Source organism: Tasmannia lanceolata, unplaced genomic scaffold (genome assembly GCF_043159265.1).
Source record: "Tasmannia lanceolata isolate RefF3 unplaced genomic scaffold, GAP_Taslan_0.1 ptg000006l, whole genome shotgun sequence".
Taxonomy (NCBI): Eukaryota; Viridiplantae; Streptophyta; class Magnoliopsida; order Canellales; family Winteraceae; genus Tasmannia; species Tasmannia lanceolata.
Genome location: NW_027518683.1, coordinates 21,990,706 through 22,008,467, shown reverse-complemented (window position 1 = coordinate 22,008,467; position 17,762 = coordinate 21,990,706). Strand labels below are relative to the sequence as shown.

Here is a 17,762-nt window from a genome sequence, read left to right as displayed (position 1 = left end):
GCGGCCGTGAAAACACGTGAAGTCTAAAAAAGTAGGTACGGCCCACTTTTTTTGATGATCCAAACCGTTGATCTGTTTAGGCACAACATAAATAGGTTGTGCCCCCAAAATCAGTTCCATAGGATGGTCTTAACGCTCCGATCTCACTGATCTGAATATGGAGATTTCCAAAAATCATTTATGAAATCTTCTACAGATCGGAGGGTTAGGATCATCCTATGGAACTGATTTTTGGGGCACAACCTATTTACATTGTGCCCAAACAGATGAACAGTTTGGATCATAAAAAAAAGGGGGCAGTACCTACTTTTTTTAGACTTCACGTGTTTTCACGGCCGCCGATCATATAAATTCTCCTATAAAAGAAGTTTTCACTATGAAAATACTGGACTACACGGGCTTAGGATCAAGTAAGATGAACGGCTGAGATGAATCAAAGGGAGATAACCCAGTAAAAACCACACTCTTGGAACCTTCAAGAACCTTCAAGGCATCTATAGAAGCCTCACAAAATTTCTACACACTACAACAATAAAATTCATACCTTGAGAACCTTCAAGGGATCTCTAGAAGCCTCGCAATCTGACCCATACCGACTCTTACCCATATATATAATAGACCTCTGCATCTGATTTTCTTCTTCATTCTAAAGTTTCCCAGATTGGATAGGTTCGTTTCTTTTTAAAAACTGGTCTAGGGTTTTGATTAAAAAAAAAAAAAACTGGTCTAGGGTTTTGAAGTAATGGCGAGCGACGCACCAAAGTGGGATGGATTGCTTAAATGGAGCCTTGGTCATTCAGATGGCACTCAACCCACCAGAAATCTCAGGTTTTTCTTCTCTCTGTTACAGATTTTTCTGTTAGGGTTTGCTTGCTTTGGGTGGTTATGGTTTTCATATTATGAAATTGGTCTCCTTGAAAAAGAAAAAGAAGAGGACTTTTGAAGATCAAAGAGAACTAAATAATAATGGCGAACAGACATCGTAGTTTTAGAAAATTAATGAAAATAGGTAATCTTTTAGCCCTTACTACCAAGATAATTCACTGTCAGTGTATTGTGGAATGCTTCACAAACCTGAGATAGAACATAAATTAAGAATTCTAAACCAGCTTGTTAGGTTGGTTTTGGATTCCCAACATTGGCTTTCTTCCATAGCTTATTGACTGCAATGTATTAGAAGGGTTTATTAGATTATGTGTATGGTCATTACTTTTAAGAATGTTTAGAAATTTTTGATTAAAATGTTTAGAAACTTGTGAGGTTGATCATTAACCTGGTTTTGGCCCTGTCAAGTCAATCAAAAACTTGTATTATAGTCATTGACTCGTCTGAGTTGATCCATTTTTTTCCTTGGTTCTTGACTGCACACAATTTTTAAGCATTAATATTTACGTGGTCTGAGAAGAAAAATGATTAAGCTTTTCATATTTTCAGATAGAGGGTCTCAAAATTGATTTTGTTATGATGGTTAGGGCCATAGTTGTCAACCTGTGACTCGATTTCTTAATTTTATGACTCGACTCGACTCAACTCGTGACTTATAAGAGTTTTTGACCGGAATAGAAATTTAGTTGAAAAAAATATCATAATATATCAAAAGATGAAGCATGTAAAAAATAAAAAAATATAACCAAATAGCACATAGATAAAGCACTAAGCCAAGCAAATAAATAACTATATGCTTGTAACTTGCATGCACAAAAATAATTAAGTTATGATTGGAACTTAATCATGGGCGAAACCCTTCCTTGCTTTATATTTGTATCCACCCTTAATTTATGATATCGTTGGAAGGAGATTTGTTGTGGTTCAGGCCAAGAGCCTAAGATTGTCCTAGACTAGGAGCCTCTTGCATATGATTTTTTGAAGCTAAACTTTGATAGGTCTAGCATGGGGAACCATGATCCTACCTGAAATGGGGGAGTCTTGAGGGATGAATTTGGAGCTATGAGGTCCCATAGACGCTAATGAAGCTGAAGTGCGTGCTATCTATTAAGAATAAGGTATCTTGAGAATGAAGATTTGAATAAGGTGAATGAGATTTGCTAAATGTGATAAGGTGGCTTAGTGGCTCTCATTCCTTCCCTTGGAGATTTGCCTCTTTCTTCGATGAGATCCAAGATAGGGTGGGGGATGCATCGATTTCTTTCCATCATAGGTTGTTAGCTAATGGTGTGGCGGACAGTTTATCTAGAGATGGTGTTTCTAGGGAGAGAGTTGTGGTATTTGACTTCGTTCCTCCTTGGCCCTTGCAGTGGGGCTTGTTCTTGTCTTTCTTTTTCATTTTATGTCTCTTTATTTGTATAGACTTCGTCGGTCTTTTTTTCGCATTTAATGCAATTGTCTACTATTTAAAAAATAAAAATTAAGTTCTAAGTTCCAACTTCCAAGTTTTCAACCATCAAAACAAGAAAGTCCCGGCTCAGCAACTCGACTTGACTCGTAAGAGTCTTAGTTTTTTCGACTTGACTCGCAACGACTCGTAAGTCACCGGACGACTCATAAGAGTTCAATAGAGGCGAGCGACTCGATTCGACTTGAGAGTTGGCTCGTAAGATTTTGACAACTTATGAGACTTTGAACTTTAGGTTTCTCTATACCACTGATGTCAGTGTACATTCATGAGATTTTGCTTTATAATGTATTGAGGTATCAATTTTAAAAAACTGTAGTCACCACATCATATCATATGATCAACTAAAGATGCTCTTTGCAAACATGAAGCAACTACAATTTGCTTAGCTGACTTGCCATTGGCCATTCTATTCTATGGTATATCCTATTCCTATGATAGTGGTTACATGAATAGCCCCAACATATCCTTTCTAAAATGATATAATACTAATAATTGTTTTGGATTGTTCATGATATCTTTGTTACCTTCATGCTTCAAGTATGCGGCAGTGTTGAATTGACTATTGTGCTTCATATTTGTTAGAATTTCATACTTGCAATTTAAAATTTCGGTACAAATTTTGTACTTAATGTAATCCAGATGTTTATTAGTTTTCTTTTCGAGTTTTAATCTTAGTTTTCTATTTTTTTATTTATATAGGTCTCATGTCTTAGTCATAGTATGGAATATTTGTTTACGCATGTCTTGAATTTATGTTTGTATCTTGGTATCATTGGGTATGCGGTATGCCCCACTACAACAATGTTGTTACATAATTTATTTGTCATGGGCGAATATAGGAAGCTCTTTGCTTTAATTGTTTAGACCTATGGATAATTTGTTGAACAATAATCAAATATGAGCTTTCAAAATTATAAATGTTTTTGAAAGTACGAGCTTCTACATAGACTTGCAAGTTTTGAATTCTTTTTTCCATTTGTTAGTGAGGAGGACCGGAAATGGTTCATGGAAGCGATGGAAGCCCAAACTCTTAATGTTATAAAACGGATGAAGGAGATAACTCTTGTTATGAAAACTCCAGCGCAAGTGTTGGAGGCTCAAGGTGTCACTTCAGCAGATCTTGAAGGTGATTTCATGTGATCTAATACTATGTTGGTTTCTCAGTCTTTATTGGCATTCAGTCATTTACCTACCTAGTGGATTTGTTAATTGCGCAGGTATATTGGATGAGTTGCAAGAGCATGTGGAGTCTATTGACATGGCCAATGGTAAGTGAGTTTGTTTTTTCTCCTATCATTTTGATACAGTGGTTTGAGGAATGGAAAACATTACTTGCTATTTTTGATACAGTCCTTCAATAATCTAACACATTGATCCCTCCTGCTATAGGCATGCATTTTAGGCACAATCGTAGACGGACCATGTCATTTTTATAAAATAATCATTACAGCCTCGGGAAATCCTATATAAATAACTAGCATGTTAGACAAAAGGATACTTATCTCTCGGGGCTCTAATGCGAGCCTAGGGTTCGGGGGTTTCCTTGAAGAATTTTTAAGAGCAAAAGTGACTAATATTCAACTAAAGAGAGAGTGTTCTCAATTGCAAGTCAGATTAAACATGCTTAATGATCTCACACTTACTAGGGTTTACACATGCAACATTAGCTTTTAGATAATTCATCACAAGTATAAGTTCATTCCCAGGCAAGTCACGCAAATGATTAGTCGCATCCAAAAAATAACAGTTTTATGCTAATTGATATCATTCGCTATCTTGGTTCAATCCTACATTAGGAAGGAGAGATTGAAGAGGATGTTATCCACAGAATAAGAGTAGGTTGGTTGAAGTGGAAGCATGCTTCAGGAGTTATGTGCGACCATAAAATACCTACCAAGTTGAAGGGAAAATTTTATAAGACAGCTGTGAGGGAGAAGATGATGTTGGAACGGAGATGCGAATGCTTAGATGGATGTGCAGCCACACAAGGTTAGATATAATTAAAAATGAAGACATCCGTAAAAAGGTGGGGGTGGCACCAATTCATGAGAAGATGAGAGAGCACCGCTTAAGCTGGTTTGGGCATATCCAACGTAGGCCTTTGGATGCTCCAGTGAGAAGAAGTGACTCTTGCTTAAGTTGATGGAGTAAAAAAAGGTAGAGGCAGAACGAAAACAACTTGGATAGAAACAGTGAAGAAAGACTTGAGGGCTACGAACCTAACAAAGAACATGACCTTAGATAGGAGAGAATGAAAGAAAATGATCCATGTAGACGAACCCAACTTGTGTCAGGATTAGACTTAGTCAATTTGAGCCGGGTAGATCATTTCACCTTCTTCATGAGAATTTTCTAAAGGATTCATTAGCCGACCCCAACTAGTTTGGGACAAAGGCTTAGTTGAGTTGAGTTATGTTAATGGGCAGCACGTCAAATAAACTGTTTACAATATGAAAATGAAAGAGAACACTATACGACTAGCGCCGAAAAGTCACCAACTGTGATAGAAGGCCTCAATGTGAAAATTAGATAGGTATAGGCTGATCCAAAAGTAGTGCTACAATTGAAATCAAATCTGGATGCTCAAGTGCCTATAATATGATAGATCCCACCCAATGATGGGTGTATCGCCATCAAAACTTCTCATAAAGGCCAAAAGTAGGGCTGCAATTGAAATCAAATATGGATATTCAAGTGCCTTTAAATGATAGATCCCGCCCAATGGGTGTATTTGCATCAAAACTTGCTATAAAGGAGGCCCAAGAGGAGGTGAAGAAGTAACGGCAGTCCAATCCGTACAAGGACTGCATCAATCACCTCTAACGTGTGCCGAAGTAAGGAAATATGATGGGATGTGTGCGCAAAAAGCTGTGGCAATGAACCTTTCAAAAAAAAAAAAAAAAAACTCTGGCAATGACACACAACATGAATATGATGATGAGCTGCGGTATAAATAGTGTGAACTATGAGAAATCAGCAAGGCAGACCTAATATATTGCAGAGAAACTCATGAGGGGAAGTAAGAAAGAGAAATTGAGGAGGGACTGGTCAAGGATCGAAGTCAATGGTCGTTAATTCAACACGAGAGAGAGAGAGAGAGAGAGAGAGAGAGAGAGAGAGAGAGAGAGAGAGAGAGAGAGAGAGAGAGAGAGAGGAACGGGTATTGGGGGAGTCCCCTTCTATCATAACTCGATTCAGGAGGTTAGAGTCAAGCAGTTGCAGCCCCTGAAGCGACTGCCCTTACCTTTGCTTCATTTGAATTCGCAATCCCAATTGGACCTAAAAAGGCCCATAAGGCATTTCCAAGGACAGTCCAATCCGTACAAGGACTGCATCAATCATCTCTAACGTGTGCCGAAGTAAGGAAATATGATGGGATGTGTGCGCAAAAAGCCGTGGTAATCAGTGTTTAAAAACTCCTTGACTCGGCAAGGAACTCGCCCGAGTCGACTCCTTTTTACCTCGGCCGCATTCCGCGTTTCACCACATCCGCGTTCCGCGTTTTGCCTTACAGAGTCAATAAACTCCTTTGACTCTCGCGAGTTATGACCTTGTCAACCGTGTTAACCGCGTTCTTGGCCGCGTCCGCACCGAGTCAACAAGGATTTTTCTTGGCCGCGTTCCGCGTCAAATCCGCTTTTTTAAACACTGGTGGTAATGAACCTTTCAAAAAAAAAAAAAGCTGTGGCAATGAAACACAACATGAGTATGATGATGAGCTGCGGTATAAATAGTGTGAACTATGAGAAATCAGCAAGGCAGACCTAATATATTGCAGAGAAACTCAAGAGGGGAAGTTAGAAAGAGAAATTGAGGAGGGAATGGTCAAGGATCGAAGGCAATGGTCATTAATTCAACACGAGAGAGAGAGAGAGAGAGAGAGAGAGAGAGAGAGAGAGAGAGAGAGAATTGGGGGAGTCCCCTTCTATCATAACTTGATTCAAGAGGTTAGAGTCTAGCAGTTGCAGCCCTGAAGCAACTGCCCTTACCTTTGCTTCATTTGAATCCGCAATCCCAATTGGACCTAAAAAGGCCCATTAGGCATTTCCAAGGTCATCTTTTAAAACACCTATCCCTGTCGGCCCTGGATTACCCATGCTAGAACCATCAGAATTGGCAAGGGGATGGATCCACTTCCGAGTTGGAGCACACCTCTCTCCATCCATACCATAAATCAAGGGCTGGCACAAACCTGAATGAGGGTAATATCCTAGCCCAGGAGATGGTTAAGGCCAAGATTTTGCAGAATAAGAAATGGGTTCTTTTTTCTAATTCTTTGAATATTCTATCATTTATTTCCTTCCATAGGACCCATAATACAGCTTGCAGTATAAGCTTTCAGAGGATCCTACCTTTCTTTCGCCATGGGGTTGAGAACCACCCCGCCAATAGGTCTATGAGGCTAGAGGTCATGATCCATAAAATACCGAATCTAGTAAAAACTTTGCTCCATATTTCTTTGGTCAAACTGCAGTGAAGGAATATATGATCTACTGATTTACTTGACTTGATGCATAGAGCACAATGATCGATGATCTACTTGTTCCAGCTGTGCAAATGATCTATTCTCGGTAACTTATATAGAAAAGCTGTCCAACCGAAAGCTTTTACTCAAGGCGGGGCTAGGATGTCCCACACACTAGCCATAGGCGAAGATATAGGAGTGGAGGCAATTTGGCAATAGTATGATTTGACGCAGAAGACCCATCCAAACCCTTTTTTATCTTCTCATGTCCTTTTAATGTATCGAAATCTCAACTGAAGGAAGCTTGCTGCTCGACCCAACTCATCTGAACTCAACTTTCCAGGAGACTTCATTGTTTCTCTATTCAAAGCACTCTTTTGCCCGGGATTTCTTTTTTGACACTATGGCAAATAAATCAGGGAACAACTCTTTCAGTGGTGCCTCACCATACCAAATATCTTGCCAAAATCGAATACACTCCCCAGAGTAGAGCTTGAATCTGATTCTATCCATGAATTTTTCGCCCTGTCTAAGGGTCTCACGCCAAACAGTCAAACCCGCGGCTCTAAAATTGATCAGCCCAACCTCAATTTCACACCTATTATGCAGTACTTTTTACTTTCTAGCATGAGCAATCAGCTGATGCTCATCTACTAGTTCTTATCATTAGAAGCTTAGATTGCGAAACCTTATGTATTAACCTGTATCAATACTCCTGTCTCTTTTAGCAAAGTTCACTAATTTTATATGGCTGCTTTTTTGTATATGAAAAATGCCCTTCACTGAATTGGTAGCTGATTGCTGTTTTTGCATATGCAACAGACCTCCACTCAATTGGTGGCTTAGTTCCCCTCGTTGGTTACCTTAAAAACTCCCATGCTGGCATTCGAGCAAAGGCTGCCGAGGTCGTAGCCACCATTGTTCAGAACAATCCAAAGAGTCAACAGCTTGTTATGGAAGCAAATGGCTTAGAACCTCTCTTGTCTAATTTCAGTTCAGATCCTGATGTGACTGTCCGGACAAAAGCGCTTGGTGCAATATCATGTAAGTATCCAACAACATTTTATACTTTGGAATCATGATAGGGTACATTTGATATGAGTACCAATGTGCTAGCTAAGAAAAAGGTTTATGACTGCACATGTCCTCGTTCTAATGTTGCTTTTTGCGGATTGCTTGTTCCAAGCTGCTTTTAGATTGCTTTAAAATTTTGTAGGGTGCTGTGTTGTGACATGTGGACTGTGGTACACTAACCACTGGGTTAGGCTCATATTTGAAGCATTACTTTTGTGTGTTGACTTCCAGCTCTTATTCGATCCAACAAACCAGCCATTGCTGCATTTCGTTTGGCGAATGGTTATGCAGCATTGAGGGATGCATTGGGTTCAGAAAATTCTAGGTTTCAAAGGTAAGTCACTCGCCAGTTTTTTAACCATTATTTGCCTGTTTGCATAGTTATTTGAAAAATCACCGAATTAGCATATATATGTTTCTTTTAAACCCGGAAGAGCTCGCGTCTTTATTCTTCTTTTAAAAACTCACTGATTGGTGCAAACCTGGAAGGGCTTGCAATTATGCCGAAGAATCCTTTAGCCGCCGAAGGGAGTTAATCTTCACACAGAGCTAGTCCCAATTTCAGTTTAGGTGTTCAAGAAGTTAATGAGGTATTCAGGTCACATTAAGGGCAGTTTAATTTAACCATAAAGATAACTCAACACTCAGATTAAAACATCACTGAATTGCAATCTATATCTTTTTTGACCTGTACATAGAAGTATATCATCTTTGATTAGAGCGAAGAATTAACATACGGTGGACTCTTTTTCATTAATGAGAATGAGGAGATCTTTTAGAACAGGAATAATATGGTGTAATCACTTCTTCAGGGTAAGCGTTTATTAAAACCAACCAACATGGTTTTGGGGGAGTGGTGAAGACTATCTAGGCTGTGATTCTAGATACTAGGGGAGGTAAATTAGTTACTCGGCTGGATGGCAGTGCATGGATGGGTGGTCCTGACTGTAGCGGATGAATTAGTAGATTTTCTCCTTTGGTTTTAACTGGTCTAGGAGTATGCTCCTGGCCATCCTTAATTGATTCTATGTATCCCAAGTTGGGACCTCTGGTCCCCTATGTAACTTTCATAGTGTCAATAAAATTGTCAATCTTTCAAAAAAAAAAACAAAAAAAACCAACCAGCATGGTTGAATGGTTTTTACAAGTAAAACCACAACCTGAAACCAATCTTGTGTGAGAACCTAAGTTGTTGATCTCCTTGACTGGCAGTAGTCTGATCAAGATTGGATTCTTGTTACTTTTTCCAAAACTGAAAAAACTAAGGTGGATGCTTGCCAAGTTCCCCTATACCCAAAATCCAGTTTTAAGTGTTTCAATGCATCATTTGTCTATTAAATGTTATGATGACTCCATATTGTCTCATGCATTTATTAAAATCCCCAGCTTTTGATATTTACGTATCAACCTTAATTCGGTCATTATTCCATTTTCTTGAGTCACTTTCTGTGCCCCAGCATTTCATACTAAAATAGTAACTGTTTACCAGGAAGGCACTTAACTTGATCCAGTACCTGCTACAAGAGAACAGTTCAGATTGCAGTATTGTGACCGAGCTCGGATTTCCTCGCATTATGATGCACCTTGCCTCAAGTGACGATGCGGATGTGCGAGAAGCTGCACTTGGAGGCCTTCTCGAGCTTTCTCGGGACAAGCCCACAGGGACCAGCAGTCTAGCCGAAGAGGGTGAGAAACTGAAACAAATCCTCGAGGACCGGATCGATGGTATCACCTCTATGGCTCCCGAGGATCTCGGGGCTATTCGAGAGGAGAGGCGGCTCGTTGACTCCATTTGGAATGCCTGTTACAATGAGCCGTCTTCTCTTCGAGACAAGGGTCTTGTTGTGCTTCCTGGAGAAGATGCACCTCCACCACCGCCTGATGTTGCTAGCGAATTTTTTGAACCACCCCTTAGGGCATGGGCTGCTAATCGAGATGCCGCCAGTAACAGCACTTCTGATAGTGAGAAGAAGCAGAGCCCTTTGCTGCTAGGGTTTGGTCCTCCACCTGGAAGCTCATGATCAAAGCAACCGAAACTCAGGTGGTGAATTGCAGAAGAGTTGTCTATATGGAAGTTGCAGGCTATGCTCTCTACTTTGAGCTGCTGTGTAAGAGTGTTTGTTTCTTAGGGGAATTTCGCTTTCTTTTACTGTTGACGCAAGCAAGGTTTTAAATTTCAGTTTCGGTACCTATATCGGACCCACCAAAATTCGGTAATAATTAAAAAACATTATTTAATAAATTTTGAAATTTGGGACGAAATTTTATACCAGGTTTTTAAAAAAAATAATAATAATGACATTAAATCGAAATTTCGGTCAAAGGGGGAAATCCGGAATTTCGGCAAATTTTGGTTTTGGTCCCCACCCATATCCGAAATTTCGGATTTCGGCCGAAATTTAAAACCATGGATGTAAGAGTGTTTTGTAGGGAAATTTCGTTGGTTACTTTTGCTTTTAATTTATGTACTTTGGGCTTTCTATGTACTTTGAAGCCGCAAGCTAGATCAACCTTTCTGAGCTCCTCTTCATGCTTGCTTGAAAGCAAGGATAATTCGAAGACAGGAATTTTGAAGGAAAGATTTGGCTCTCTCCGTCCATTTTTTTTGTTTAGAAGAACCATTTTCAGGTGCCCATGAATGATTCCATCCGGGAGCCACTGGATTTTATCTCTTCTACATTGCCTTTGTAAATGACAAGGCTTCAAATTTCGGTTTCGGAATGCGTTTCTCGGTGCTCACCTAAACCGAAATTTCAGCCCAAATTTCCCAATTTTGGATGAAATCCAACGAAATCAAACAATGGCTACTTTATCTCCTACTAAATTGCGACCGAAATTACTGAAATTTTGGGATAATATTAAATAATTATCATAAATCGAGAATTTTGGGTGAAATCCCTTATTGGATAAACGAAATTTTGATATTTTGGCTGAAATAAACTACTTTTTTCTGGTTCTACTGATTTTGATTCAGTATCCACAGAAACCCGATATTTCGGCTTTTGGTTGAAATTTAAAACATGGTTTAAAATTTCGACTGAAGTCTGAAATATTTCAGAGAGGACCGAAATGAAAAGGTACCGGAACTGATTTTCGGAAATTTATGGAATTTCGTCGAAATTGATAATAAAATAATAATTTTTTAATCTGTTAAATAATTTCATTAAAGAATTTCGAAAGAAGTTACTGAAATTTCGCCTTCGATCGAAATTTCGTCCCAAAAATCAAGCGTTACGTTAGCCAATACCAAAATTTGCCCAAAATTTCTAGATTTCGGCTGAAATTTCAGTTTCGGATAACTCTGAAATTTTAGATAAACCAAAATTTAAAAATATTCCTGTAGCATCGTAAACTCTCTTCGACATTTTCTCGATCTTTGTTATAGCTATTGCACCCGCTGAAGCAACTATTGGGCCAGCTATTGTTTAGTCGATCCATTGTCCCTAGAGCTATTTACTTGATCGCAGACATTTCTGGAACACCCCTAACAGAGGAAGAAATAGTCAATTTTGAAAGAACTTATTGTCAGCCTCGTGCTCGCTCTCCCCGGCATAAAAGGGCCAAGATGATTTTCCCACACAAGGCATGCATATGTTACGGTCCTGAGTAGGGGCTCACCTAGGTATGGACTAGGTGGGACCTAGCCTGGGACAGGTTTAAAGGGCCTTGCCTAACATGTTCCATCAGATCTGAACCATTTTGTGTATTGGTAAGGTACCTAACAACATATTAGCTCAATGGTAAACGCTTTGCCCTTCAACCTTGTCAGGGCACTCAATTAATCTTGGTAAAGTAGAAACTTTTAGTTGATTTTAATGTAAGTGTTGGGGGGTTCAATGTGAAAGCAAAGATCCCATGTTGGAAAAGTAATATATGTGGATGGGCTTTATAAGGACTTGGGCACCTTCCCCTTAACAGCTAGCTTTTAGGGGTGAGTTCTACCATGGTCCCAACAAGTGGTATCGGAGCCGGGATGTGGTAACCTTGGTGTGCCTTTGAGGATGGAAAAGTCCCTCGGAGAAGATCTGGGTAACCTCGGTATGCCTTCGAGGATGGAAAAATCCCTCGGAGAAGATCTTGTAGTTCCCACGTTGCTCCTGTGTGGAGGGGCGAGATTGTCTACGCTGCTTCCACATGGATGGGGAGATTGTTGGGGGTTCCACGTGAAAGCAAAGATTCCACATCGGAGATTGGCAGAGAAAATCTCTCTCTCTCTCTCTCTCTCTCTCTCTCCATACTAGGTTTCAATCGGTTGAAGACCTCCAAAATCAACCACAAGTGGATCGGTACATCTCTAAAGATGAAGAATTGGGTTGATAAATGGGACCTGAAAAAAAACACCCCAATTCCATGAATGTGTAAATCGATCTTGATGTCCGAACCATGCTCATCTCTCAACACCCCCTACTATTCCTATTAGCCCAGGATTACCCAGGCTCGATCCAACAAAGTTAAAATTCATCTTTCCTTGCGTCGGCAGTTCCCACTCAGGGGATGGACAAGCCACCTACTCGCGCTGCTAAAGAAAATATATCCACCCATTCGACATATCAAAGGCTAATACGAACCTGAAACTTGGGAGAGTCTTTACCCAAGTTACGTTAGGGCAATCACCTAGCGTAGATAAACAGCCATGGTGAAAGGCCTTGATGTCCGAACGACCATATGGGGAGTTCTATAAGAACAAAACAACCCCGTCTTCCTCGTTGAAGGATTAGATCGAGCGATCAACATCTTTGCTCTATCGCTCAATTAAGTCTCTTATTGGAAGAAATTACATAGCCCTCCATCTCTCTCTTTTCTCCTTTTTTTGCGTATCACGCTCTATCCCGTCACTGTGTAACCAAGGATTATGAGAGGATAATGATTCCTAGTATGACTAGGGAAGAGAAAATGGATAATAAGGTTAGGAATTTAGTTAGTCTATGAAGTGTGTAACATTTTTAGAAAGGAAATACCAGCAACCATCATGGAGTGGTAGTTAGACTATGAAGTGTGTAACATTTTTAGAAAGGAAAAACCAACAACCATCATGGAATGGGGTGGGGAGAGGGAGAGAGGGAGAGAGGGGGAGAGAGAGAGAGAGAGGGGGGTTCTTCTTCAGGTTTTCTCATATTGAGACGTAATCTTTTCTCCTTGTTTTGTGTACGGTCATAGTTGAGAAGACAAAGTAAAAGGGTTGCGGTTTGTGGGCTACGAGTTTATCCGGTTGTAATCTTTTTATTTATTTCACATAATAAAAGATTGTGTTCATCCTCGTGAATGCAAGCAATTTTGTCAAACCAAGTAAAAATGCAATGTGCGCATGCATCTTGTTGCTTGTTTCTTTCCACTATTTCATTTTTTGTGCAGGGTCAGATCGGTTTTTTCTCTTGAATTTCTCAACAAAACTGAATAAAAAATGCTAACATGATGGCAATTGTTACTCTCTATCTTACACGCTAGGGCTGCAACAGGGTCGGGTTTTTCAAAACCCTAGCCCAACACTGGATCCCATTATCTCAGCCCTTACCCGCCCTGACCCTGAGTCAGGGCCTAAAAACCTCAACCCATTGCCCGCCCTACAGGGCTCAGTGCTGGCCCTGGCCTGCCCTGATTGGCCTTGATTGGGCAGGGCTGGGCCGGCCCTAATTGACCCTAGTGCAAATACCTGTTAAGAGTACCAAAAATAAAGCAACCACTTATCATATAGAACAAAATGATCAATAAACAGAGAAAGGGAACAAAATAAGACAATATGAATTCAACAACATGACGGGCAACATAGACAATTAATAATAATAATCTAAAGAAACATCAATCCAAGATAATAGAAAACATTAGCAAAAGAAACATGCACAGATGATTCACTTCTATAATAGAAAACTTAGGGTCGGGCCGGGTCACAGTACCCCGAGGCATTAACCCAAAACCCAACCCGACCTGAGTCAGGGTCTAAAAAATGAACCCTGACCTGCCATCAGGGTTGGAAAATCCAGCCCTGATGACCCTGTTCGGGCTCAGGGCAGGTCAGGGCTGACAGGGCCAAACTTGCACCCCTATTACAGACCATATTTTGGGCTTTAAGTGTGCGACGTGGATGTGATCTGGCATGTGAATCCAAATGACGACCAAAAGTCCGGCTGATTTCCATGGACCTACTTAAATCAAATGATCAAAGCATCGTGATCTATGAAGCCTCATTTAGGGTTCTGCCTAGAAAAACTAAACTAATGATTTTTCTTGTTGTTTAGGGAGATGATACCCCACACACACACACGCAAACAAAAAAAAAGGGTTTTTGTGAGAATTACCATTTGTGAGAATGGTCCACTGGTTGAGGATAAATTCACCCCCTTTAACGTTTTTCTTTGCCTTAAAAACTAAACGAAAAATGTTGGTGGGTGCGTGGGGGTGGGGGGGGGGGGGGGGGGGGGTATCATTTCCCATTCTTTATTTTACAAACGGGATGTCCGTCAGCCTGATAATAGTAGTACCATGAGGGTCACGTCATGATGGTCTACAAGATCAACGGTCTTGATTACACATGCATTTCCTCTTGTGTGACCAAAAAATGAACTTAGGATTGATCCCAACTGTGTAGTTTTTAACAAGCTTCATTAGTATTTACTGTGTAAATCAAATTAGGTGGGTAATTTTAAACAAACTTCATGTGTACAAAAGCTGTAATCATGAACCATGATTGTGTTCTCTGAATCATCAAAGTGGATAACTATACTTTATGCAAAGGATAACTATACTTTATGCAGAGGCAAAACCAAACCTCCACCATTCTTTCTTGTATGGATACTCTGTTTGAAACAAAGATGATCCGAAGGGATTGCCTTATAGTGTCTAATAAAAGTCCTCTTTAAGAGTGATATGGCTTCCTCTGTGAATTTATCATAATTTTTGGGAAATGTTATCAGCACTACTGTATTTTGATGCGGGCACTCCTCACTTTATTAAAAGTACGGTACGGCCCGCACCATAGGATGATCCAAACCGTCCATTAGATGGGCCACAGCCTAAATACGCTGTGCACCAAAAATCATTTCCATAGGTTCATCTTAACCCTCCCTAATTTTTTATTTATTTATCAAAATAAGGTCTTAGCATGTGATAAAAAGGAAAGGCAACCCCGTAACTATCAATAAAGAAATGACCGCTTTGGCTAAGGTACCAGTCTTTGCCACATAATCTTCCTGTATTTTTTTTTTCAATTTTCTTAATAGGGTTTCTTGTGATTGATTAAGTGATAGTGAATTTAGAAAGGAGAAAAAGAGAAAGGAGAAAAAGAGAAAGGAGATTAAGAAAACCCTCTATCAAAGCAAGGGATATATGCTTAATAAACAAAGAAAAGAACCACCGATTAGAACGGGTTGTGTGCTCTTCATAAACCGTTTTGTATGCAGTTTCATAGTGGCGTAACTAAAGGAAGCCACTCCCCACACCCCCAACCCATTCCCTCTTTCGTACCCAACACTGAATATAATCCACACCCACCTTCCTTCGAACAAATTCAAAACCCAAGACATGTCTACCATTTCAAATCTCTTCTTCCTCCTCTTAATCTTCCTATCCATCTCATTCTCAAGTATAACTCTCACTCTCTCTATTGATATCACTCTCCTTCATCTCTCACTAACAAAAAACTAAACAATTCTCTCATTTTGTGTCTCTGTGTTGCAGATGGGACCCAACTCATCATAGTAAACAACTGCAAGGAAAGCATATGGCCCGGGATCCTAGGTGGCGCCGGCCACCCATCACCAGAAGACGGTGGCTTCCATCTAAATTCCGGTGAAGAAACAGTTCTAAAACTGCCGGACAACTGGTCCGGCCGGGTATGGGGTAGACAAGGATGTTGCTTTGATGAATCCGACAAGGGCTCGTGTGAGACAGGAGACTGCGCTGGATTACTCCAATGCAAAGGAATGGGCGGTATGCCGCCGGCGACCGTGGTAGAAATGACGTTCGGGACAGACAAAAATCCGTTGCATTACTACGATGTTAGCTTAGTTGATGGGTTTAATTTGCCGGTAATGTGAAACAACCAATTACTCCAAAAGCTTAAGTTGTTAGAGTTGTTTTTTTTTTTTTTTTTTTTTTTTTTTTTTTTTTTTTTGAGTGAAAGATAACAATTTTAAAAGAGAGAAAATATTACAAGGGCAAGTCAGCGGGCAAAGATTGCCCAGCATATGAGGAATCCCGCACGGCCCCTGATTTGCCTATTCGATATATGCAAGCACTTCTAGGAATATGGACAAAAGAAATAAATCTATCATTGTACATTGTAGATATTTCGTCCAAAAACCTAGTTAATCTTTTTAAAACCTGGAGTTGGTGTTATTTAATCATTTGTACTTCAACACTCCCCCTCACGTGTGGTTCTTCTTTATGGGTTGGCCATACATGTGGATTTTTAATATCAAGGAGTTGTTGGGTTTTGAACCCTGGACCTGCCATGAGACAATAGCTCTGATACCATGTGGAACAACCAATTACGCCAAAAGCTTAGGCCCTGTTGGTTTAAGATTATGACAACCGATTGTGACTACTAAACTGATTATTGGATTCAAATTTAAATGTAATTTTGAGTCCAATAGTCTGTTTGGTACTCGCAATAGGTTGTCATAAACTCATAATCTTAAATGAACATGGTCTTAAATTATTTGAGTTGGTGTTATTTAATCTATTTGAGTTGGTGTTATTTAATCGTTTATACTTCAAACAGGTATCAATGGTGCCGGTTGGTGGTGGAATTGGGTGCGGTGTGGCGGCCTGTGTATCGGATTTGAACGTTTGTTGTCCATCCATGTTGGAGGTGAAGAGAGGAGGGAGAGTAGTGGGTTGTAAGAGTGCTTGTTTGGCTTTGAAATCCGCTAAGTATTGTTGCACTGGGGAGTATTCTACGCCCAAGCGTTGTAAGCCAACACTCTTTGCCCACCTCTTTAAGGCTATTTGCCCCAAAGCTTACAGTTTTGCTTATGATGATTCTTCGAGCCTTAATACATGCAGGGCCTCTCATTATCTGATCACATTCTGTCCTCCAACTAGATAGGGGTGATTGGAAGTAGAAAGGGAGTTTGAGTTTTCAGTATGCTTATTATTTGTAGTTGTATCTTGTTGTAGTACTCTTCTATGTTTCTACTTGTTGAATTCTCTTTTGTTTTTTTGTTGGAATTCAGACTAGGAATGGTTGCTGTCTCTTTTCTTATTGTCCTTGGTTGGATTTTGGTTATGTAAAGTCTTAAATGATATTTTGTCAGAGAAGATATGTTTGGTTAGGTTGTGTGTATTTTTTGTTTATTGGCTACTACCCAAATAGATCAAAATGCCTGAACGTTGCCATAAATAATTCCATAAAACTCCCCTTGTTTTAGCTAATTTCTCAATACTTGGGGTATTTGAGAAAGTAAAATTCCATCTACTCCATGAAATTCAATCAGGGTCCATTTGGATTCTGAGAAGATTTGGATTTGGATCTCTCACATTTGCAGCCCTTTTTGCATTGTAATTTGGATCCGGATCAAATTCTTGGATTTCCAATTTAGCAACGGTGAAAAAAATCAGATTTCCAAATATGCTGTGGAAATAAGAAATTGGAAATCCACAGATTTGGCAGTTTCCTTCACCCTCTTTGCTCCACAACCTCTCCCTTCCAGTAAGAAGTACCCCCTCCCCCCTCTTTCTCCCTCAACATGAGCTGTCGGATCTATTCATTTTGTATTCAAAACTCAATTCCAAATCCAAATACAAAATATGAGGTATCCAAACGGGCCCTTAGCTATATATAAAGCTCGACGAAGAACGTTGCTCAAAATTCTGTCCTTTCATTTCTTTTATGAAGGGCTGAGATTAGAAAACAAAAATATTGGTGCCTGA

The 17,762-nt window shown here is 39.8% G+C and overlaps 2 protein-coding genes across 2 annotated transcripts; both read left to right on the top strand.

Annotated features, from left to right (window-relative positions):
• The first annotated feature begins 502 nt into the window (after positions 1-502).
• FES1C (Fes1C) lies at positions 503-10,085 on the top strand. The gene is made up of 6 exons (XM_077382851.1): positions 503-828; positions 3,340-3,482; positions 3,574-3,624; positions 7,644-7,865; positions 8,127-8,229; positions 9,385-10,085. The coding sequence occupies exons 1-6, from the start codon at positions 743-745 to the stop codon at positions 9,914-9,916; spliced, it is 1,137 nt and encodes a 378-aa protein (XP_077238966.1). The 5' UTR covers positions 503-742; the 3' UTR covers positions 9,917-10,085.
• A 5,133-nt stretch (positions 10,086-15,218) lies between these two features.
• LOC143880099 (Pathogenesis-related thaumatin superfamily protein) lies at positions 15,219-17,164 on the top strand. Its single transcript, XM_077382852.1, has 3 exons — positions 15,219-15,471; positions 15,567-15,916; positions 16,612-17,164. The coding sequence occupies exons 1-3, from the start codon at positions 15,411-15,413 to the stop codon at positions 16,936-16,938; spliced, it is 738 nt and encodes a 245-aa protein (XP_077238967.1). The 5' UTR covers positions 15,219-15,410; the 3' UTR covers positions 16,939-17,164.
• The last annotated feature ends 598 nt before the right edge of the window (positions 17,165-17,762 follow it).

Excerpts from the sequence above, each read along its gene's own strand:
- FES1C (XM_077382851.1), top strand. The coding sequence starts at position 743 with ATGGCGAGCGACGCACCAAAGTGGGATGGATTGCTTAAATGGAGCCTT. Across the intron at positions 829-3,339 it reads CAACCCACCAGAAATCTCAG|TGAGGAGGACCGGAAATGGT; the intron begins GTTTTTCTTCTC and ends TCCATTTGTTAG. Across the intron at positions 3,625-7,643 it reads GTCTATTGACATGGCCAATG|ACCTCCACTCAATTGGTGGC; the intron begins GTAAGTGAGTTT and ends CATATGCAACAG.
- LOC143880099 (XM_077382852.1), top strand. The coding sequence starts at position 15,411 with ATGTCTACCATTTCAAATCTCTTCTTCCTCCTCTTAATCTTCCTATCC. Across the intron at positions 15,472-15,566 it reads CCTATCCATCTCATTCTCAA|ATGGGACCCAACTCATCATA; the intron begins GTATAACTCTCA and ends TCTGTGTTGCAG. Across the intron at positions 15,917-16,611 it reads TTGATGGGTTTAATTTGCCG|GTATCAATGGTGCCGGTTGG; the intron begins GTAATGTGAAAC and ends TACTTCAAACAG.